This window comes from Balaenoptera borealis (assembly GCF_965194805.1).
Source record: "Balaenoptera borealis genome assembly, chromosome: 13".
In the NCBI taxonomy this organism is placed as follows: Eukaryota; Metazoa; Chordata; class Mammalia; order Artiodactyla; family Balaenopteridae; genus Balaenoptera; species Balaenoptera borealis.
In genome coordinates, this window is record NC_138870.1 from 61,340,467 (window position 1) to 61,366,134 (window position 25,668).

The window sequence follows — 25,668 nt, forward strand, 5'->3', positions numbered from 1 at the left end:
CCACAATCCCATCAACCTATTATGAAAAGACAAATTAAATATGTCTTTTAATATTTATTTATGAAACAAGAAGCTGAATTTGGAGCTATTTAAACTGTAATGTCCACTCTTTTTTTCCTTTTCAGTTCCAAAAGAAATTACATTACACCTAGTGGGCACAATCTGTTTTATTGCATTTCATTACTAAGCTCACTCCACATATTAAATATACCTTCTGTAGTGACTGTGACACTTTTCTTCAAATAGATTCTTGTTTATATGTGTTGGACATGAGTTCTTTTGAAGACATGTGTATTTACCATTTTTAAATTATATTTTTTATTGAAACATAGTAGAAATACAATATTATGTTAGTTTCAGGTATACTATATAATGATTTGACATTTGCATACATTATGAAATGATCACCATTATAAGTCTAGTAACCATCTGCCCCCATACGAAGTTATTAGAGTATTATTGACCATATTCCTTATGCTGTCTATTTACTATTTTACTATTTCTATTTCCAGCTAAGGAACTTCATGAAGAGCTATGATGGAGTAGCTGCTGCCTCTTTCTCAAGAGCCGTGGAAACTGTCGAAGCCAATGTACGCTGGAAAATGCTTTATCAAGATGAGTTTTTCCAATGGTTAGGAAAAGCTCTGAGACACTAATGTGTGTCTCTTAAAAACAATTCGACTCAGAATTTTGTGAGAAGACCTGCTTTATGTGGAATGAGGAAAATGGCCAGATTTTCAGTGTTAACGTGTGGGAGGAAATTTTTTTTTTAATTTTTGGTTTTGGGGGATTTTTTTGTTTCATTCATTCTGTTTTGTTTCTCTACTGGGTGTTCTTCTCTAAAGAAACTCTTGCAAGTGAAACTAGCCATGACTGCTTCAGCTATACATTCCTCACTGTACGGGACCAAATATGATAGTGGTGCATGTTGACGTTGCAGTCAGTATGGAAAAAACATATTCAGAATATTTTGTGCATGGCTGTATGGTCCTGCCTGTGTTCTAGCATGCTTATTTAAAATGTCCAATGTTGTATGTGAATATATGTTACATCGGGATTGACATTATGCAAAAGCACAAAGATTATCTGTGACAATCAGTGATGCAATGACAGAAAAACTAAAACAGGGAATTATATTCTTAGTCCTGGGCAATGTGAGAAGTGAAATAGCCCTTTAAGTGATTGGTGTCACTTATTTCAGCACTTGGATTGTCTTGCAATGATTATTGTACTGCTAACTCATTTTCTTTGAGTTAAAGCTGTGTATACATTAAAAAGCGCATATAGATAGTGTATGCATATGTATATGTACATAGGGAGGCCCCATATGTATATAGTATGTTGTACACTGCATTTGTGCAAAGACTCTCTTCAGCTCAAAGAAAATTTATCTCTTTTTATAAACGTATACAAACTTTGAAAAGGCTTCAAAGAATTTATCTCAACACTATCCTTCCTGACAATTTCCTGACTAAATTTCTCAACTGTTACAGATTTTTTTCATCTACTTCCTGAATGGTCTACTCTATACATAAAAATGAATTTAAACCAAATTTATGTACAAACGCTCTTCTAATTTTCCTAAGTGGCAACCTCACATCGTAAATATAGATTCTGTCATCATTTTGGTCCCGCTTCCTATTGGATAAAACAGTTATGTATACTTAATGATTATCAGTGCTGAGAAAGTGTTTCTTTTCCATCTTCTTTGTTTCTCCATCTCATGTTAGGTGGTGCAGAGAGTTAAAAACTCCTCCTGTGTGTTGATCTTTGTGTCTGTGTGAATCTAATCTCCCATTAAGCGACCATACCTCAAATGGATTCTTATGACCTTTGATGCCAGGTGTGCCATTCGTTAAGATGAAAAGTTTCTTTTCTTGAGCAAAGCTTTTCCTTTAGTATTGACAGCTCTGTTCTACCTGGGAATTTTGAATAGTCTTTCCCTGGCTGTATTATGTAACACAAGTGTTTTTAAATGGTATTCTCACGCAGTAGGCCAGCTCTCCAAACATTGCTTAGATGCTCAAAAACGAACATATTTTAAGTTTACCATTATGAAATGCCGATACAACTAACTGTACATAAGCCAAATGTTTGTGGACCACTTTATGTTTTCCTGAGGTTTTCCGCTCCTCTACATCTTCTTGCAAATCATTGAAAGAAACGTTCTAACTCTAATAGTCACTGAACATTGGGAAATAAAGTAGGTATTTTAGAAACTGGAGCCATAGATTTATTATAGGTTTGTAGTAAAGAGGAACAATTTAATAATCCATAGAACAAGTATCACCTAAGGTTGAATTTTATCTTTTTAGCAATTAATATCTATTACTCATACCTAAATTTTTCAGCCCTTCAATTAATATATGAATTTTAAATACTCTATTTGTTGTTAATAACACAGAGTAATGCTTAGTATAAAATCTAAAAGTCATGCCACCTATCTGAAGTGATGAAATTTAATATAATTTCAAATATGTGTGAAACCCTTAAGGGGTAAGTTCTGAAACATAACAATAATAAAGATCACACTGTCATGCAGGTTCAAAACATGTACTGTATCACCATTGGATTCATGTAATAGAAAAGATAAAAAATTAGAGGTGGATGTCTTGTTTTGTGTCGTGGATTACTGAAAACTCTTAATAGTTGTGACATTTTTTGAATGAAATCACCATTTCCAGCTTTGAGTTAAAAGGGCTTTTATAGTTCTTTTTTCCTCTGCACTGCTAATAATCTTAATCCTCTTTCAGTATTTTAGTGGCCTTGAACAACTGGTTTAGCTATGATGTCAAATCCTAAGTGTATAATTATGTGCAATGTTTAATACCTCATATAATACTTGTTCAACAGTATAGTGGTATCAATGGCATTGAGATGGAATTTTTGTTCTACATATTTTTCAATAATTTATCCTTTCCAATGTTGAAGATTATATCAGGCATTAACATTTTTTAGTTGTTTAAATAAGTAATATTTTCAAAACAATAAAATGACCAATGACATCTCTTGGAATATTCTGTAAAATGTAGTTAAGTTATAAAATTCTATTTTCTGCATAGAGTTTTTATCTTTTTTCTCTTCTTTGTCTGTTTTACAAATCATACACATGCATGAAATAACAAATAGTTGAAAGTGTCCAAAATCTAGGCTTAAAAAGTAACTGTGCCATTATATGTACAACAGCAAAACTTGGTTTCAATTAGGAAGGACTAAATATTTACTGAATATTTAGTAAATATTCTGAAGCATTAAATATCTCTAGGTAACCTGTAAATAAAAAGTTTTCCCCATTTTTACACATTTTCCCTTAAAATTTTCCTATAATCTTTGAAGTTTTTTTACATATGCAAGCACAACCTCTAAGTCTAGTATCTACAATGCTAGGTTTATTCTTCAGTTTCAATAACATGGATTTTACCTGGGAGTTAAACTCACTTTGGTTTACATTATTTCTAGGATAATTATATCATAGGACTGAGAATTTTTTGATAGTGCAACTTACAAATATTATAACCGTAAAATCTTACAAGGTTCCTAAGATTATACCATATATTTATAAACTGCATTTAATTTTCAAAGAACTTTTACATATGCTGTTTCGTTTGACTCCTCTCAAAAACATAATAAATTATATTAGCCCTAATAGTCTGATGAGAAAACTGAGACTCAGAGTAGCAACATGAACTTTTTAAAATTTCATGATTGTTGTTTTGGGAACAATTACAATAACTTGAGATCTTCAAGAAAACCTTCCTACAACTAAAATAGACATGTTTGAAATACCTCTATCAGTTGCATTAATTGGAGACTTTCCAAATACCAGAAGCAATATCAAAATACTGATTAAATATATCTACAATAGGTACATTATTTTTAAAAATCTGTGTTTCTAGTTTGCATAATGTCAAACAACTGGAAGAAATGTTAATCAGCATTCACTTTGGTCAGCATAAATAGCCAAATATTGGGACAAAAAATACAGCCCATTGATAATAGTTTTCTTTTTTTTAATATTTTGGTGAACATTATTTAAATATGACCTTAAAATACTGACAATTTGCTTCATTTTCCACACAGATTTCTCTGATAAACTTTGTAGTAACAGATGGTCAGACCACAGATAAAATGATGCCCATTTAAATCAGTGAAGGTAATATTCAGTAAAATGTTTATAAATCTGTGCAGACTAAGTTATGCAAAAACCATTTTCGTGCAACTGTAGTACTATATCAGATGCAGTAAAGGGATTCCTAAAGAAGTTTACAATAATATATTTAATTCAAATCTATTGGCTATTAAATTTTAAGGAATTTTTTCTAAGAAGTCAGAAACCTAAAATAGTTTAATTATTCTCCTCAATATACCCATGAAGAAACCACATATACTTTATTAAAGAAAAAGCTCATATAATGGGAAATTAGGATTCCCACACCTGTTTTTTTTCCTTTATCAGATACCATAGCTGAATTATCATTTGACACTGCTAATTATGTACTGACAGAGTTTAATTTAATTAAACATTTATTGAGCACCTTTTATTTCACAAAGCACTTTTTGAGAGGAAAGGAAGGGATGAACAAGGCTTAAAGGAATTTACATCACAATAAATGAAACAAACATAGAGAAATAATGAACCAATAAGGGCAACATGAAAGATAATTACATACTACAAAAAAGGGACTAAATAATTTTTAGGTATAGATAATATTAGGCATTATTTTTGTATACTCATTCTCAAAAGATTTGTTGTACTTCAGGATAATTCTCACTGTTTGTTTCACAGCACTTAATTGTGTAACATTTAGAAAGTATAATAAAACCACATAGTTTAAATTTTTATAGTTGGAATATAAATTAGAATAGAATTTATCTTCAAGAAAAGTTGTTTGAGCATTTTAATAATATCGGTAAGTTGTGGAAAAATGTTTAACCTACTTATGTAAAAGTAGCTCAAGTTTTCTAAAATGGTTTTAGCATACTGTTCGTATATTCACAATGTGTTAATTTTAAGTTAATCATATATTATTAAAAACAGGTTCAACAATTCTTATACAGTACTAGGCAATAATGTATTTGTTCAAAATAGTATATGTGAACTTTTGAGTATGAAAATGTTATTGCAAAATATCCTGGAATTCCAAAATTTAATTACATAAGAGTAACTTTCAGTTCGATTGCTTTCAATTAATAAGGTCTTTTTTAAATTAAAATATTGAGTTGGCCAAAAAGTTCGTTCGGATTTTTCCATACACTTGAAAAACCTGAACGAACTTTTTGGCTAACCCAGTATTTTGTTTAATATGCATTGTTTATGTTCAGAAAAAATCAAACAAAAGGGTACTCTAGTAGCTTTTATTTTTATTTTATTTTATGAAATTTTACTTTAAAGTCTAGAAAAAATTGTCTTAAATATTAAAAATAAACAGTTGGTGAAAATATATGTTCTAATTTTATGTATACTGTATATGAATTTTATTTTTAAAATAGGTTTTTCACAAATAGCCCTACTGGTAGGCAGTATAATTTTACCCAGATTTTGAGAACATAACACTTTACAGGATTTTCTGTTGAATATTTGGTACTTTAAGGATAGTACATTGAAAATGTTTATCTTTACACATTCCCAGTTCATGTACCAATCCACAAAGAAAAAAGAAAAAAGACCCATTCTTCATTTTAATCAGAATTAATTTTTTGCGCTGTATTAGTTAAATGAGTTATAATATCGGGAAAGTACAAAAACTTGAGTGCCTCCTAAATGCTGGGCGTTGTGTAGGTATCATCTCATTTAATAACTCTGTGAAATACCATCAGTTCCAAATCACCAGTGAGGAGACAGTAGCTAAGAGTTGTAATGAGCTTGTGTAACTGGTGGTAGGTTTTGGCGAGAATTCAAAAACCTGCACACCCAAGCCTTACACGGCTTAAATTAGTCCTTAATCTGCCTCCTACATGCCTGAAAACATAATGATTATCCATACAGACCAGTCTCTGTAGAAGATTTGAATAGATACTTAGCTTACTTTTTCATTGTCATTGGCTAGTTTGAGAAAAATGTTAATTAGTACATTTTGGTTTACTACTCATTTGTTAACAAGGTTACTTCATATGGCCTATAAAAGTTTCCATCAAAGTGTTTTACATTAATGTGTTGTGTAGTGGGTTTTAAGCTGTTACAAGTTATTAAGAGATAGTCCAGCCAACAAGCCGTGAAAAATAAGGGAAAAGAGAAGATGGATTGCAAAGCTCTTCACCAGTGGACCAAAAGATTAAGTTAAATCTCTACCCTGCATATGGAGGAGACCTATTAGTTTAGCCAGAACTTTCCTTTTGCTTAGCGATGAGGTCAGAGAAATATTTCTCTCTTTCTGCTTAGAACCATATAGATGGACTGCAGCCCCTTAATTTACTTGAAGTTACATTTTCCATTGGCCTCCTCTGTGTAGTTACAGTTTAAGATAACTGCTTTGACCTACCTCTGCACAGGTCAACTTGGTTCGAATCGCATACATTTTTATTATGTCATGTAAGTAATTGAAAGAGTGAAATGTTTTATAGCAAATATTACAGTAGAGTTAAGAACATCTGCCTTGAATGTGCAGTGTATTTCTTTTTTTTTAAATACATCTTTTTTGCAGTATAATTGCTTCACAATGCTGTGTTAGTTTCTGTTGTACAACAAAGTGAATCAACCATATGCATACATATATGCCCATATCCCCTCCCTCTTGAGCCTCCCTCCCACCCTCCCTATCCCACCCCTCTAGGGCATCGCAAAGCACCGAGCTGATCTCCCTGTGCTATGCTGCTGCTTCCCATTAGCTATCTATTTTACATTTGGTAGTGTATATGTCGATGCTACTCTCACTTCGCCCTTGGCCAGCTTCCCCCTCCGCCCATGTGCTCAAGTCCATTCTCTATGTCTACGTCTTTATTCCTGCCCTGCCACTAAGTATATCAGTACCATTTTTTTTTTTTTTTTTTAGATTCCATATATATGCATTAGCATACGGTATTTGTTTTTCTCTTTCTGACTTACTTCACTCTGTTTGATAGACTCTAGGTCCATCCACCTCACTACAAATAACTCAATTTCATTTTTTTTTATGGCTGAGTAATATTCCGTTGTATATATGTGCCACATCTTCTTTAGCCATTCATCTGTCGATGGACATTTAGGTTGCTTCCATGTCCTGGCTATTGTAAATAGTGCTGCAATGGACATTGTGGTGCATGTGTCTTTTTGAATTATGGTTTTCTCAGGGTATATGCCCAGTAGTGGGATTGCTGGGTCATATGGTAGTTCTATTTTTAGTTTTTTAAGGAACCTCCATACTGTTCTCCATAGTGGTTGTATCAATTTATATTCCCACCAACAGTGCAGGAGGGGTCCCTTTTCACCACACCCTCTCCAGCATTTACTGTTTCTAGATTTTTTGATAATGGCCATTCTGACCAGTGTGAGGTGATACTTCATTGTAATTTTGATTTGCAGTTCTCTAGTAATTAGTGATGTTGAGCAGCTTTTTGTGTGCCTCTTGGCCATCTGTATGTTTTCTTTGGTGAAATGACTATTTAGGTCTTCTGCCCATTTGTTAATTGGGTTGTTTGTTTTTTCGATATTGAGCTCCATGAGCTGTTTGTATATTTTGGAGATTAATCTTTTGTCCATTGTTTCATTTGCAAATATTTTCTCCCATTCTGAGGGTTGTCTTTTCATCTTTTTTATGGTTTCCTTTGCTGTGCAAAAGCTTTTAGGTTTAATTAGGTGCCATTTGTTTATTTTTGTTTTTATTTTCATTACTCTAGGAGGCGGATCAAAAAAGATCTTGCTGTGGTTTATGTCAAAGAGTGTTTTTCCTATGTTTTCCTCTAAGAGTTTTATAGTGTCCATTCTTACATTTAGGTCTTTAATCCATTTTGAGTTTATTTTTGTGTATGGTGTTATGGAGTGTTCTAATTTAATTCTTTTATGTGTAGCTGTCCTGTTTTCCCAGCACCACTTATCGAAGAGGCTGTCTTTTCTCCATTGTATGTTCTTGCCTCCTTTGTCGTAAATTAGGTGATTATATGTGCGTGGGTTTATCTCTGGGCTTTCTATCCTGTACCATTGATCTATATTTCTGTTTTTGTGCCAGTACCGTACTGTCTTGATTACTGTAGCTTTGTTTACTTTCTAAGTTAATCATTCAGTCACTCTCTTTTTAACCCCGACAAGGTTCACAGTATTACTTTTGCTCCTGTTCACTATTCTGTTCCCACTTTCACATAACTTATGACCTACTGGGTAAAAACATTCATTATTAATTTTTTGCTACTCAGTTTCATTTTTAAAAGGTTTATTATCTGTCACTTAAGTACAAAAAATGTTTCAAGTGAATGTTGTATTTCTACCCTTTAAAATATTGTATAATAGTAATCTCACATTATTTTTTAAATGCTACCTGTGCATTGCCATATATGAATATACTTGCCATTTATCTTTGCTGTATTTTAGTCCCTTTACATTTTGATAGTTTTTTAAAAGAGACCAAAACTATAAAACTAAAACACAGTAGGACTATGAAGCTTATGCACTGTCCACTTACTTGAAGCAAGAAGAGAAATTCTGCCTTTGAGCTTTCATAATTGGCTTTCTGGACACCACTGAATTCATCAGATAATCTTTTTAAAATATTATGTGGACTATTTCTAATGAACTTGAATTTATTCAGCAACAAAGTTTATTTTCCTAGAGCCATTCTCCAAATGAACAGACTTATTTAAAATATGCCAAATGGAAGCGCTTTTTTTCATTTCTAATATTTTATGATTTAGGAATAAAAAAGTAACTGTTCTTTTAGTAAATATGATTACTAAAGCATTTACCAAATAACTTTGTGTTAGTTTAGCAGGTTAATGTTTTCTATGGTATGCCTTTAAAATTATTGAGTAAAAATTCAATCAGTATGTGTTCAACATGAAGTTTTTATTCCACTATAACCAAGCACTGACAAAATGGATTTTCTAAGTGAGAAAATTTGTCTTCTGTACTTTAAGCAGAACAAATCTGAATTTTGCCTCTGATAATAAAATTTTGTACAGTAATGTGTCATTCATCACTGTCTTAATTTTCTGACATGTTCAGATAAGGCCAAGATAAATAATATCTTCTGCTTTTTAAAATTATGCTTCTGTTTTTACATGAGAACCGATTTTTAAAATTCTGAGTAGACACACTGTAGAGGTCCATGAAAAAAATCACTTTCTTTTTTGACGAGGACTTTTTCAAAACTATATACATGCTGAAGCTGGAATAAAGAAGTACATATTTGTGCTATACTGTAAGAAGGAAAAAAAATACCAATTCAGTCTCCTTTCTAATTATATGCCTTTAGAATAAATGAAATGATCTGCACTTTGGGAAAAGTGATTTCACCTGAAATGCATTTTCAGATTGCTTTTTAATAGGTTTCCACATTCTATAGACTGTCAAGTTCCCTGAATTTCAAGAACAGTTTTCAATAACAACAGGACTATAAAATACATATAATCAGGGTGCATAAGTAGTACTCAAAGTATAGTTTTTCAATTTCTCTGGGTTTTTCTCTTTCTAAGGATTGTTCAGAGAACATTAGACTTGACTCTGCATAGCCACCCATTTGAGCCTTACCCATGATACTTTATTCAGCCGTAGGAAATTCTCCTCCTCCATGAGCATGGGAATAAGAAATAGACGGCCTTCCAAGCCAGAATCAAGAATACTCCTGGGCTTCCCTGGTGGCGCAGTGGTTGAGAATCTGCCTGCCAATGCAGGGGACACGGGTTCGAGCCCTGGTCTGGGAAGATCCCACATGCCGCGGAGCAACTGGGCCCGTGAGCCACAACTACTGAGCCTGCGCGACTGGAGTCTGTGCTCTGCAACAAGAGAGGCCACGATAGTGAGAGGCCTGCGCACCGCGATGAAGAGTGGCCCCCGCTTGCCACAACTAGAGAAAGCCCTTGCACAGAAAAGAAGACCCAACACAGCCAAAAATAAATAAATAAATAAATAAATAATTCCTATTTAAAAAAAAAAGAAAAGAATGGCAGATTATCAATAACTATTGATGTTTGAAAAAAAAAGAATACTCCTATTAGGATTATGGCCAGTGTCCACATATACTGGAGATATATAGATGCATATGTATGTACATATATATAGATATCATATATACATGTATATCTTATATCTATATCTATACCCATATAGTCTATTTATTTCTTTGTCAAATGATTGTTCTCTGCAGAACAATCACATAAATCAGAAAATGGCTATTGCAAAATGTAAATTGGGGGAGTAGAGCATGGCTACCATCATTTGAAGAGGCTGTCAAATGACATTAAATTATACAGGTACAATAACAAGAATTCCCTCTAACAATCATGAGGGAGCTTATTAAGACAACAATTCTGCCTGGCCCCCAACTCTAGCGATTCTGTCTTAGTAAGTGTTGGCTGGGATACAGTCGTCTGCACTTTGAACAAGGACTGTAGTTGGTTCCATCTACACTAGAGGCCATCCATCTAGACCACACTTTAAGAAACATTGGGTAGGCGCAGTGGTTCTCTGCCCTGACTGTACATTAGACTCAGCTGAAATATCTTTTAAAATATACTTATGCCTGGGCCACACTTCAATTAAAGAAGACTCTCTGGCATGAGGTATCTGCATCAGCATTTTTTAAAGCCCCCAGAATGATTCTAATACACAGTTATCATGGTCAAGAACCTCTGGGCAGCACATACCAAATTGAACATTACATAGCGTAAGCAATAGTTACAGAATGTTACTGAAAGTACCTATTTTTTTAGACATCTAAGAATTTCTTACTGTTGTTTAACATTCTTTGAATATAGAAATGCAAAATGTGTTTTCAGTTAGCTTGTGAAAGGCGAATAGGAGGCTTGAACAACTGACCTTAGGGCTATAACACGTCACTGACACAGCGCAGGAAGCTGTTTCCCTGCCATCCACCTAGATGCCTCATTTTCCCTGTATTCTGACATTGACATTCTCCTGTCACCCACTTTGTCTCACGTCATTTTCTCTATAGTCTTAATGAGTCTCTATAGTCTTGTGACTATATCCATATCTACTATTATCAGAAACAACAATTTTTCAACTTTTATTTTGCTTTGAAATTGGCAGGGCATTCCAGCAAATGACTGCACCTTTGCTCTGCTGAATAGAACAATTTTTTTTTCTGCTGCCCATTTTGCAAGTGCCTGAAATCGGAGCTCAGGCCTGATACATGGGTTAAAATCGTTACATCAGGGAGATAAACACATCATAAGCTATTATTATAAACTGTTATGCTCTGAAATATTATTCTTTTTTCTAGTTCTTTTCCAGTTTCTTTTACTCTCCCTTCTCTTTCTCTTTCTCTTTCTCATTGTGACCTGCCAGCTGAACACTGAGCCTTTTTCGGCAGCAGGCGCTTATTTTCACTTGACACGGAAAAGAGAATAGTGAAAGTTTGGAGCTCTTTCTATATCAGTGTGCATAATAGAAAGTGACATGTGTTCTTGAGATTGTCAAAGAAGACCCAAAGGGCATCTGGGTAGATTGAATCTGCTTAGGTGTGCTCTTGAGTCATTGTGCTCATTCGTCAATACTTTAGTTCCTGGCTTCCCTTGGGTTGCTGAAATTTGTTTTCCTTTCCTGAATTATCTAGCTAATTACAGATTTCAGAATACAAGCAATTCATTTTTTTCACTAAAAAGGGAACTAGAAACATTGTCACCTCTGGAACATTTTAGCAAGCTGGTAGAGGGTGAATAATTTAATTGGAGAACCCTTGAGCCATATGTGGCCAAAAAAGTCTTGAATCCCCTCTATCCTGCTTTTGCTATTTTATTCATTCTCCGTCATTTACCCTGTAGGTTGTTATCTCCATACGATTTCATATTGAACCCATTTTTCATGGGGAAAAGAAATTTTGTTGTAGAGTAAGATCTTCCAAGTTAGTAGGTTTTTATTAAGTTATTAGGATTATAATTTGCACAATGACGAACTTCACTGAGACATTTATGACAAATTCAGGTCTACCTCAGAACTTCAACAACTGCCTGCTGGGTAAAGTATAAGAGGGAACTGCTTAATTAGCAAAGATCTATGTAGAAGTCCTAAAGCTAAAGCTTAACAGGAATGGCTTCAATGTAACATTACTAGGTGGACATACAGCAAAATTTAGCACCAAAAAGGGATTAGAAAGTAGGACTGGAAAGTAGGCTTGCTATATTTAAGATGGGGGTGGACTTCAGAAGACAGAGAATATGCAAAATGCAGCAGGTTTCTAAAGGACTACAGTTAAGTATGTCGTGAATATATTATACAAATAACAGTTATTCTGGTACTTGGATCACCTAAATATTTTCCAGTGATATGTGAGTGAAAAAAATTGAGTAAAATAAATGGAATGTTTCATATAATAAACACAGGTTCCAAAATAAATATTAATTTCAATCCTGTTCAAATTACAAAGTAAGAGCAAGTATTGACTAGTGAGCTGTTTGAAGTGTGTGTGTGTGTGTGTGTGTGTGTGTGTGTGTTTTGGATGAAGGAGAAGAGTGAGGAGAGTTGAGAGCAGATGACAGAACTTTTAACCAAGCATATTTCCACATTTAAAAAGTGAAATTATAGTCCCATACTACATATTCAAATCATTTTCCAATCATTTAGACTCAAATTATTCAATTTTCTAGTTTGGAAGTTCTCATCTTGTTGCATATGAGAAAATGCCTGGTGACTTAGAGGAGAGATTAGATTAAAGTGTGATTTTATTACTTTAGGTTCAATAGAAAGTATGTGCATTTCTAGAGCCATCAAATAAGATTCAGTAGATATCTGGGTACATAGATACTCATATCTGGGTGTTCTCTTGAGTAGTTGAAATACCAAAACGAAATACTAAAACCTAACTTTGGCTAAATGAAACTGGAAAAAATCAAGCTGCCCTTTCTGGTTAGTAATAAAACACAGGAACTCTAATGTTACAGGTGATATATGGACGTTTGCTTGTTTTGTCACAAATTCATTTTAAAATAAGAGTTCCCATGTGTTAAGTTTCTAGTCATTCTCAATTACTTGAAAAAAAACTTGAATGAAAGTAAATGCTTTGTCTGACTTTCGTGTGCAAGTATTTTATTTGCTTTGACTATGGACACTTACCATAATATTTATCATCATTTGAGAGGTTTGATTTTGTAATACAAACCTTGTACAGATTGGCCAAATTGCAAGAATAGAGCAAAATATCTCTTGCCATGCTTTAATTACTGTACTTCTAGTAATGCCTAAATATGTAGTTTTCTTATAAAGATCCGCTTGATCCACATAGCTCTTAGTTTTTTAAAGGTCCAAAGTTTGCATACTGCTAAGAGAAATCTTAGTTACATATTGGCTATTTTTTTGTACCTAAGTCAAATTAATATTTTGGCTCTTGTTAAATTTTGTTATGTGAGAATTTTGGGATTCTGATACTGTTATCCATTATAACTTCTCTCTATGTATGTATAGGGTGACATCTTTGTCTTCATTTAAATCATGAGATGAGACTGTGTGGGGTTTTTTTTCCCCAGTTAGCATTCTGCCAGCAGATCTGATACTAACCAGCACTTTCTCATTTAGACGTGTAGATCCCTTGGTTAGTCTATGTTTATGTGGGACTTGTTTGGGGAGAACTCTGCTTATAGACAATGCACTGCCTTCTTCAGAGGTCATTAAAGTTGTTAAAATAAGATGGTTACAGAACCCTATGCTCCTATGTTTCTGACAACTCCACTTTACCTACCTCAGAAACATTAAAACAGCAGCTACCAACATACCATAGAGCCAATAATATTTTTACTCTAATATCTTGTTAAAGCTTTATGAAGTGGTGTAAGGTAGATGTTTTTCTCGCTTGTTTTCAAACACACCTGAATAAAATCAACTGAAAATCTTATAATCTATATTAGGCATTGATGTATTCACAGCGACATTTTTGGGGTCATTTTGAAATCTCTCTCCTCTGAACAGATTCTCTCTTTAGTGTATATAGTTCTTATTGACTATACCATCCATTTCACACTTCTTTGATATTTTATATCAATGTATTTTATCTCACAATGAGATTATACATTCTTCAAGGATGGAGATGATTTTTTTTTTTCTTGACAGCAACTTCAAATATAATAAATTCTCAATCACATTTTCTTGATTGAGAACAACTTAAGTGCCAGTATAGAAACCAATGACTTTCCAGTATAGGCACACAGCGAGAAGTGTTTGGGGGATTTAGAGGCATAACTAGAATAAAAAGTGTTGATCATTTTAAAGTATTGCAAACCTAAAGCTTGAAAGCTCACTCCATTCTTTGAATTTGTTCAAAAATATCACTTTAGAGGAACACTTGTGATCGACTTTGACCCTCTCGGTAGAGAAAATAGAAGAACAGAAGGATAATAAGATGCTATTTCATAACACATCTATTACAGTAATTCATTTATAGTGCGGAACGTTTGCCAATGATAAATGCATGTTACTGTGGTGCAATTATGAATGTACCTTGGCTTTTCAACAATAAACCTGCCAAAAGGTTGCAAAATGCACAAGGAAGAAATTTTAGTTGAAGAGCTGAACTAACCAAGAAGTGTAATTTTTTAAGTGTCTATATTTTTTAAAGAGATTTTTGTTCACTGCTAAAGTTAAATCTGTAATAACACAGCACACTTTTCATAATCTGTGAACGTCACATACACTTGACTTTGCATGCATGCTGCCTTCTCAAATTATCTTCTTATAGAAAATATTTGCAATATTAACTTATTACCACAGAAAGTGAATCTATCCCAGAAAATAGTGCCATTTATGTCTTTGGAATTCCTTGTAAGATCATGGATTGGACTGGGAAAATTGAGTCAAGCTTTTATTCCTTGATATTTTAGTAGGAAATGGAGATGAAGGTGAATTATGTGATTGTCTGACTCACATGCCACCGCTATGCTTCATATGTTGCTAAATGATAAAGGTCTAAGCTACAATCACTATGGAGCTAATGAATGGTGAATTTTTATTGCCCTACTGTGCACTCAAACCTGTATTAGATACTAGGCTGACATTGAAGTAATATAACGCATAGGTCTTTGCCTAGAAGAAAATTTTGTGATTGGACAAATGACAATTATGGATAAAACAGAATATCATAAAAGAATATAGGAAAACATATAATACACATTTTAGGTTACTTTTAAGAAAAGGGAAAGTTGGATATGGACTGAACTTTTAGGAAAGACTGTGAAGTCTGTGGAGTTGGGGAAGATTACCGATCATTCTGTGGTTTCAGTGAGAGAAAAATTAAGACTTGGGGGTGGGGAGGAGGGTAAAGGGAATATTTAATGACATAGGGGAAAGTTAAATAGACCTTGAAGATCTCTCCTGTTCATACTTTTTATCCACCCAAGTTAGAGAAGATTATCTGATGAAAACAAACAATTTCTATTTTGATGACTTTTTCAGAAGTAGCAATTATTATGGGAAGAACCTGAGATATAGAACAAATGGCTTCTTAAGATTGTAGGTGATGGAAGTATATAGAAGGAAGGAAAATAAACAAATGCATGTATAATCCCTTAAATTTCCATTTCATGATTTTTTCAATTATTTATATAATTTAAGTGATTAAAATTGTATTTTTCTTCTAGAGTGTTCAATAATAAATCCTCTGGGCTTATGCTTTGGATGTTACATGAAAGCTCATTAAGAAAGAAATCGGAATGAATGCTGTAATTGAATTTCTTCCATAGATCAACACCACATGTTTTAGGGGGCTGACTATATAAGAATAATCCTAACTAACTCTGTGAATCTGTTTAGAGTTTCCTATGTTTGTCTTGCCTTTAGTCAGTTTCTCCATGCTTTGCATACAGTTCAAACTTCCTACAGACCAATTTGAATTATGTGCAATGATTCCCTTTGGTCTGCTGAAAAAGTTCTTTGCCTTAATTCAAGATTTTTCAGTTTGCCTTTGGCATATAATTTATTCCTTGGTTCTCATTTCTTACCATATACCTCATTTTAACCATAGTGTTCCTGATTCTTTTGCAAGCTTTTTGTGATGATGGGCACTTAGAAAGTTCTCATCTGGTGGAGGCTGGATGTTTACCAACTATACAATGTTCTTCCTTGAGTTCTAGCCCCATCTCTGCTGCTTTAGCCATGTGCCGACACAGATAAGGAGTGCTAGGTTCCTCTTTTGGGGGAAGAGGTCATCAATAGGACATGACCACCTTTGAGCTGGACCCAGGCAACTGAAGGTTCCTCACTCTCTCCCCTTCCTTAAAATGTATGTTCAGCCTCTCATTCCCAAACTAGGAGCCGTTCTAAGGATGCAGCCTTGAAAGCATAAGGTGTTGTTGAGACCATCTGGACTGGATACATGACTGAATCCAGTTAAGTTATATAAATGTCTATAAAAAATTTTAAGATTCTGGCAGGCAGTTGTGGAGACCTGCTCATCTTGCAGCCACCCAAGATAAACCTCGTCAATAAGTTCCATTGCTTTTTCTGGAGTAGTCTGTCTCTTTCTTCAGTCTCTCCTTGCCCTATGTGTACAGGGGCCAGTTTCAGATTTCAGCCGGGGAGCTCTCCAGTTTGTGAACCAACATTTTCTGTTGTGTGAGGATAGATAATATGCAAAGTGGGGATGAGAGTGAGAGTAAAATGTAAATAAAGGAATCTGAGCTTCTGTCCAAAGATACAGGACATAGGGAACTCCCAATCACTTGCAGCTGGACACAGGAGAAAACTAGTTGACTTCCCCACCCTCTGCCCGCCATGCCAATCATCAGTGAATGTTTATGAAAACTGCCCATTGACTGGAGGGACAAGTTGAGCCAGGAAAATAAGGCAGTTAGAGCCGGCCCACAGAAAACCAGTACCCGCGTGCTGTTCCAACAGGAGTGCATCACCTCACTCACTTTCCTTGCAAGTTCCCTGAGATGCCTTTCCCTTGGGAGTTCTGTAGCTGTTTAAATGAGCTCACCTGGCAATGTGAGGGCTTCTTATTAATATTTTACATACTCTTCATCAACTTTTAGGCAATTTAAGGTTAATTTAGGGGTAGTGATATTAAATGTGTTCTATCGCTGACCTCCAAGTTTCTCCATTTTCTAGAACTGCTCATGGAAACCACTGTTATTTTAATAAGCTAATTGGGGTGGGGAAAGGGATTCCAAAACCCCCCGTAGAGATCAGATAATACATCAAACCTTTCTATCTCCTCATTTATGCTAGCATTCCTTTAATCTGAATTCTTTCTCCTTTCATCACTGCCTTCTCAATGCTATTTATCTTTTAAGGCTCTAACCATGTGTTTGTAAAGCACGGTTCTTGGGCCATTTTCATCTAAATCACCCAGGGTGCTAGTTAGAAATGCAGACTGATTGTATAAATCAGAATCTCTAGGGATGGTCCAGAAATCTAAATTTTAACAAGCTCCCCAGGCATCTTTTATGAATGCAGAAGTTTGAGAAACACTGTTCTATTCAAACACCGTGAAGTTATTCTCATTCCCCTGGAAAACCAATGTTCTTTCTCTGTCTTCGGAATTTCTGAAAAAGTTAGTTTTTATGCCCTTCCTAGAGCATTTATAATATTCTGTCTTATATTATAATTTGTCATAACATTATGATCTGTGCACTGGTTTTATTCCCTCTATTATAAGTATAAGCTCCTTGCAGGCTATGCCTGTGTATCTCTGGAGCATCTGGCATGGAGCTTTGCTTCTAGCAGATGCTCAATTCTTATCTTTAAGAATGCATGAAATGTTACCTCCAGGCCTTTCCCCTCCTCTTCTGTCAATGCACTGTGAACGAAAGCTACAGTGCAACTCCAAAATGCTTGTTCCATATTAAAATAAATGAACTGCTTAGAAAACCTCTTGCTTGAACTAAGCTTAGTTCACAGAATTTAGTCCCAGATAAATACTTGACTCAGGCTTTTTTGTTCTCCGTAAATCTCCTTATCAGCAGAAGGTTTATTTTTGAAACTCATGGCTCAATATAGTGAAAAGTAGTCACTTGAATCAAGAACTAAAGAACGATTCATGGCTCAGGTCATAAAAATTACCTATATGTCTGTCACTGGTGAATCACTTATGATGTCCTAAGTACAGTTTGAATTTTCAAAAGGTTAACTTTGGATATGCATTTTTAGAGTGCGTGTATTTACTTAGAATATGTCAAGCTACGAAAAGGGCATTTTCTTAAAACACCACTGTTTAATTTCTACAAAATCCAAGCCAATGAAGCAAGCATATTCAAATCAAAGATCGGAAGCAAGGCTTGAACTTCAATTATTTAGCTGCAATTATGAAGAGATTGTAACCTGATATTTGGTTTTCTTGAAATCAGGATATAACCTAACCACTTCAAACATGTGTTGTTATAGATTTAAATGACCTGAATGATTTGTTTTGCTTTCTAATACTGAATAGACATGATGATTTTTCTTATTTTTTACAAGCCAGGTAAAAGCCAGTAAAACTCACACTCAAAATATAATTGAGCTACTTATTTAAAAGAAAAACTTACACAACTAACCTTATTATGGTAATCATTTTGCAACATATACATGAATCAGGCATTACGTTGTACACCTTAAACTTACACACATTTATATGTTAACTATATCTCAATAAAGCTGTGAAAAAAGAAAGAGAATGGGTTTCTCTAAGCTTGCTGTAAGTATTGTTAGGAAGCTTTATCAGCATTCAATACTACATTTAAAGAATGCACTAAGTAAATATTAGTAAAGTTACATTAATAAATTACACTAGAGTCGACATCTAAGCAACATTCATCAAAAAAAGGATATCGCAAATACTTTTATAGAAGTGGAGTAGATACACTTGAATGTTTTATAGATGTATGCCTTTCTCAAATGATAGGGCAGGAAAACATTTTAGGGAGAAAACATTTCAGGCAAGAAAACTTTACAAAAGTCCAAGGCTCAAATGAAAGGTGAATGTAATATTTTGAATTTAAAAGTCACTTATTAGCATGCTATCAAAAAGTAATAGAAATGCAGAGAAATAAACTGTCGAATGTTAGCAAGAGCACATTTTAGGAATACAAAAACTCCCACAATTAGGTATCGTCTGAACAATTCCAAGGAAGCTGACTCTCTCCTGGTCACCTCAATTGGTTACTTTCTCTGTCCCAAAGACCAGTGTTCTCTATCCAAACTTATCTGGATCGTTTGCATGTCCCAGGTGTAAATCGGGGTTGAATTCCTACAGAAATTTTCCAAGTGCATCTTTTTGCTTTCCATCTTCTCCCCGCCTCTCCTCCAATTCTAAGTTTCCATCCTACACACCTGCTAAAATGACTCTTTTCAAACATAGTTTTCATCAAGTCACTCCTCTGCTTGATAATTTAGAGTGATTTTCCATAACTTGTTATATAAAATCCTAACTTGCCTTGCACTAACATCTATCACTAATTGGACTGCCCCTTCTTCCAACCAAACAAATATTCATCACTCTCAGGAACATGTGAGTCTCTATATCTTTCATAACCTGCTTGGTGTTTTTAGGAAAATCTTGAAAGATTTTTGAAAAAGACTACTGGATGCGCTTTCAATGGAATACTGGATGTTATCTAGGGTACTTTTCAGGGATTATCTTATTTTTATGGGGTGTGTCCATCTGATTGTTTCTGGCTGGTGTACTTTGCACCTTTAGAGAGATAAAGATTAACATGTAGATGGCTATTGACAGTGCACTAGTAATGCATCAATAATGTTTCCTGTCCATAGCAATGCAAACAATTCCTGTTAATGGCAGTTTGAAGAAGAATTGGACTTATAAAGAGTAACTCTACTGGTTTTTAAAATCTTACTAGTCCCCTCATTAATTAATGAGGTAGACAAAATTGTTGACTTGTGTTCACATTATTTTTTATGAGATTCATGATTTTACCTTTTTGAAAATTATGAAATAACAGGGAACAATATACATAAATCCTTATTGCCCTCCTTGCCTTGTACATCCCCACATGTCAGTACATTCCTACACTCTCTTTGAAACTCAATTCACATCCATCCCTTTCCAGAAACCTTATCAATGTGGATCTTGTTAAAAGATTATTAAGAGGGAACTAGTAGGATGTTACAAATTCTTCAAAGGAACTTAAAGAACCACACATACATAATGTCATCGGGAATGCTGGTATAAATTTTCTTAGATGAAAACTGTCAAACTTGTCAATATCTGCAGGGCAATAATCAACCAAATCTCCAGCAAACCAACTTGCGTTTCTATGGACAAGTACCATTTGGATTACTATTGAATTTCTATAATTTGTTGGACACTATTCTAAGCACTGGAGATAAAAGAGTAAAGAAAACAAAGTCCCTGTCTTCTTGAAGCTTACATTATAGTGTGGGGGGGGGGGTGGGGAGGGTGGAGTAGAATCAAATGTTAAACAAATAAATATATAATATGGCCTTTAGAGACATGTGCTATCTATGAAGAAGTACAAACCAGGATACTGTTGCTGACTAAGTGCTATAAGGTAGAAGAGAGTACTAATTGCAGTGGAGTCATCAGGAGAGGCTTCTCTGCTAAGGTGATATTTCAACAGAAACTTGAAGGAAAAAAGGGAGCAAATTATGAGGCTGTGGGAGTTGAGGGGAGGGAGAGAATTTTATATTCAGGAAACACTAAGTGCAAAGGCCCTGAGGCAGGAGCGCCGGAACAGAGAGGAAGCCTGATGTAGCTAGAATGGAATGAGTCCCAGGGAGAGGAAGTTCAGAGAAATGGCCATGGGGTGGTTGGATGTAGCATAGGGAGGTGTGAGAAGATGAGAGGAATTCCTTTGTCTTCTTTCAGGACTTTGAATTTTTTTTTTTTTTTTTTTTTACTTCATGGGAAATGGATTGTCAATGGAGGGTTTGAGCAAAGGAGGAACATAAGGGTAAATCAGGGAAAGCAGATGGGAAGTGTTATGAGTTGAAATGTATCCACTAAAAGGATATGTTGAAGTTCTAACCCCCTAATACCTGTGAATATGACCTAGTTTGGAAATAGTGCCTTTGTAGATGAAATCAAATTAGGATGAGGTCATATTGGATTAGGGCAGTCTCTAATCCATAGACTCGTGTCCTTATAAGAGGGAAATGTAAACATACATGGGGAGAAGACCAGAGATAGGAGTTAATGTTGCCATAATTCGAGAAATGCCAAAGGATTGCCAGCAAGTCCCCGAAGCTGTGCTGAGCTGAGCTTCTAGACCCTCCCCTAGACACTTCAGGTGGAGCATGGCCCTGATGACACTTTGATTTTGGACTTTTAGCCTCTGCAACATGAGAGAATACATTTCTGTTGTTTTAAACTGCCTCGTTTATGGCACTTTTCTTTAAATGGAAGCCCTAAGGAAACTAATACAGAGAGTTACTGCAAATAACTCATGTGAGAGTTGATGGTGACTTGGCCAGATTGGTACCAGTGGAGGTCATGAGGGGCATTGAATCCAGGGTACGTTAAAAAGGTAAAATCAACGGGATTTGCTGATGCATGTGCAGTTCAATAGAGAAGAGTTAGAAGTAATTCAAGATCAATGTAACCTGTTATTCTTAAGAAAAGAGCACAGGAAAACTTTGTAGCCACTTTTCTGAACTATGATGACAGGCATCTAGGATTGTCTTTACTGCAAATTTGCAATGGAGAACACACCTAGAAAGGTCAATTATAATGGGAGCTGTCCATTATCGATCTCATTCTATGTACTAGGCTCTTAGTATACATTGTGCCATTTAATCCTCCCAAGAATTCTGCAAGGTAGATGTTATTACTCTCATTTTACAGATAGAATCCTTTCACCAGAGATGTTTTATATGCACTCAAGGAAGTATTAAAGGAAAGATTGAAACCCAGATTTTCCTGATGTCAGCAACAAATTTTCTATCAAGAAGTGAACAGTGCTTTAAGGGATAAAATAATGTTTCTGAGAAATTTGGATGCTAAATAACATAGTTCTTTTCATTTGTTGCTTAGTTGTAAGAAGCTTTTATATAGTCTTAGAATGCATGGAATATACCTACCCTTGTTTTTTTATCTTTATGGAACCTAATTTGCAGCTAGGTATGCATAGACAGTCAAGGAATACCCACTGGATTTAAATGAATTTACTAATTGACCCTTGGTATTGAACGTTGTGGTTTTGTTTTATTTCATATGGAGTCACTTGCTTATGCACACTTAATATAGGCTAACATTTCTTTCCATTTGTATAGTACTTTATAATATACTAAGGGCTTTCATACTTGTTCCAACAATACTGACAAAATACAGAATGGTTTCTGTTACTTATCGCTGCATACAAAATCACCCTAAAATTTAGTGGCTTAAAACAATTTAATGATTTTTTGATGATCCCTCATGGTTCTGGAGGTGAACTGGGTGTAGGTGATTCTTGCTCAAGCTCTCTCATGCAGTCACAGCCATACTCTGTGTCTAGAGTCAGCTCAAAGATTTCCTCATTTATACATCTAAGGTTGGTATTGGCTGGAGCTCTACCTAGGCCATTGGTCTGAACACCTACACAGAGGCTTTCCCTGAGCTTCCTCACCCATGGAGAATAGGTTCCAAGAGAGAACATCCAAAGAGACAAGAAGAAGCTGACAGATTTTTAAGGACTAAACATGGAAATTGGCACAGCATCGCCTTAGTTGGGCAATTACAGAGCCTAGATGTAAGGGGAGAAACATACCTCACCTCTCAATGGAAATTTAGGATCAAAGAATTTTTAGGACCTCATTGAAAACTGCCACAAGAAGAAAAACTTAATTGTATTTTATACTGAAAAAGTTGAAAGTTGAGAAATTAGAAATCTTGCCTAAGATCACAGCGATAATTACTGCTATAGTTGAGATTCAAATCAAATATTCTTTACTTTGTTTTACCTTCTGTCATTAGAAAGCAGTGGAATGGAATGTTTGAGAACTGGGTATATGGGGTCAGATTGTCTGAGTGTGAATTTTAGTTCTATTTTCTAGTTCTGTGACCTTGAGAAAGTAACTTTGCCTCTTTTGCCTTAGTTTCCTAGTATGTGAAATGAGTTCATAACCATACTTCCTACAGGAAATTGGGAGGATTAACTGAGCTAATACACATAAAATCTCACAATAATGCCTGACATATCAATAAAGTTAGCTATTATTATACTTTTCACATCTGACTGGCAGTATTTATGATGGGATTTGGTAATTTCATGGTTAAAGTTTAGCACACATAGATGAAATTTAAGTGGCAAATGACAGGAGTGCACAGGTTTAAATGTGATGAGATGGGAGCTCTGACAAGTGGTTAGCTACTTTTTTGGTGTGCCTTTATTCCACTGAACCATACCTCAATCATTATAATTTCCATGCTGCATAGAAGTGCTCTGTTTATCCATTTGTCTCCCTACTACAATGTCAACTCATGGAGGACAAGACTATTCTTATTCACCTTTGATTCTTTGTGACTTGCACAGAATCTAGTAGACAGTAGGAGTTCAATATATTGGTCAAACTGATACCTAACAGGTCAACACATTGGACTGAAAAATAAAAGAAAGGGAAGGGTATTGCTTTATATAAGGATTTTCCCTCGTGGACTTGTGGGTTTATCATAGTCCGGAAATTTCAGGGGAAGGACAGGGGCTGGAAGTACAGACTGGGATAATAAACAAACAACCCAATTATTCAACATTCGTTCATTCATTCATTCATTCAATCATTCACCAAAGAGATTAGGTTCTTCTGTATTTTCTTACAAAACAGTATTAATTTTCAAGAGTTTTTAGTTTAGAGATAATTTGTTATGCATTATGCAGTCCAGCCACTCTGGTATAGATAGGACTCAGCAGTATATTTATACTCAAGAGAAAATGCCTTACCTTTTGAATTCATTATCAGGTTGGTAAATGTTAGAAACTGCAGTCGTGTTTAAATATACTGAGAGAACTAAAGGACTCCCCTGCTCTAAGTATGTAGTGATTTAAATATATTTTAAAGTTTATATTTTATTTCAATTTATAAAGGCTCTTATCTTCCCCGTGATGTTGGTAATCCCTTGAGAAATAGAATGATTTGGAATTCTAATCCCTAGAGTCACTATGAAAAAAAAAATTATAATAAGGTTCTAATATTCCCCAGATTGGTCATTGGATGAATGAGATTTTGATGCAAAGATAAGCCTAATGACATATTTCAATGCTATCCTTTTTGGAATGGATGGGAGAGTCCTGCCTTGTTGCATATTACATAAGGTGGCCATTAAACACAGATTAATTTTCAAAGGAGAGGCTGAGATTAATGGGTAAAAACACAGTGAAGCCTTAAATGAGTCAGATGAGAGTTCGCTAAAGAACCAGCAAAAATATTCATAAAATAAGAATAATTGCAAAGTGATTATTGAATGATAAATTTGAGAAGGGCCTTATCCAAAAACAAATATTACTGTAGTGAAACATTCTTATAATACTTTAAGCAATTTTTGGCAATTTGGTTTGGGATGTAAACACTGAAAATGTTTGCGTAGGTATTTTCTTAGTATTTTTGGAGTTTCCATCAACTTTTCTATCTGTAGTCAACAAGTTCTAGATCATAGTTATGCGAAAAAAAATTTTTTTAATATCTTACTTCTGGCTCTTTTACGTTGTCTACCTCTTTCCGTCCCACCCACATTGAAAATATAGGGAAAGCTTGATGCTAAAGAAACATTCTTCTTGCATTTGTTCGGTGTAGATTTGTTTTCTTCTGTGAGTGAATACTTGGTTCTCTAAGGGTTTAAAATCTCTCATAAGAAAAATTACTCTACCAGTGAATTAGTTAATGTTATTAGAAGGAGGGCACTGACCAGCTGTTCTCCTCAGGGGACAGGATTGGAAGAAATAGACTTACATAGGAAATGGAACATTATAAGGAAGGAAACTTTCTTGAAGACTTACATAGGAAATGGAACATTATAAGGAAGGAAACTTTCTTGACAACAAGGTTGCTAGAAGCCTAGGGGATTCAAGATTTCTCCCCAGAGTAAATATGACCCAGTGGATGAGAGCTAGGCTGTAACCTGAATACGATTCCTGACTCTACACCTTCCAGCCAAGGCTGTATCCTCGGTCGACTTGAACTTTCCTGGCCTCTGTTTAATCAACTGTGGAAAGGGGGTATAATAATACTTAACTCTTTGAGCTGTAGTGTGGATTTTGAAATAATTTATATTAAATCCTTGCCACAAAATTAACAGTCAATAAATGGTAGCTATGATTATTGTTACTACCACTGATTAGGGGCATGCAATTTCACATCAGTTCAAGGTGATTTCAATTACAATGATTTGCCCAGTCTTCATTTGGAGGAAAGGAAGCTTGCAGATAATATACATATGGTTCTTAAAAAAAAATGTAACTGATAATGAATATTTCCCTTTAAGTATAGGACAGAGAGAGAATTCTCAATATTTCCTGGAGGAAGAAACCCATTTTTCTCTAATGGCATTTCATAATGTGCTGCTACCCATATCTTTGCCATTCTAATTTACATTAATAGTATGCTAATTTTATGCTTGTAATCTTAGAACACATTAAGTGCCAGATTTTAGAGGAATACATGACAAA

General features: G+C 34.8%; 1 protein-coding gene across 1 annotated transcript in view; it reads left to right on the forward strand.

The window, feature by feature from the left end:
* The window catches only part of TRHDE (thyrotropin releasing hormone degrading enzyme), a 416,748-nt gene extending 391,779 nt beyond the window's left edge, over positions 1 to 24,969 (forward strand). The window contains exon 19 of the mRNA XM_082351569.1: positions 513 to 24,969. Within this exon, the coding sequence (XP_082207695.1) occupies positions 513 to 656 (144 nt within the window). The 3' untranslated portion in view covers positions 657 to 24,969. The remainder of the gene's footprint in view (positions 1 to 512) is intronic.
* Positions 24,970 to 25,668: the final 699 nt, after the last annotated feature.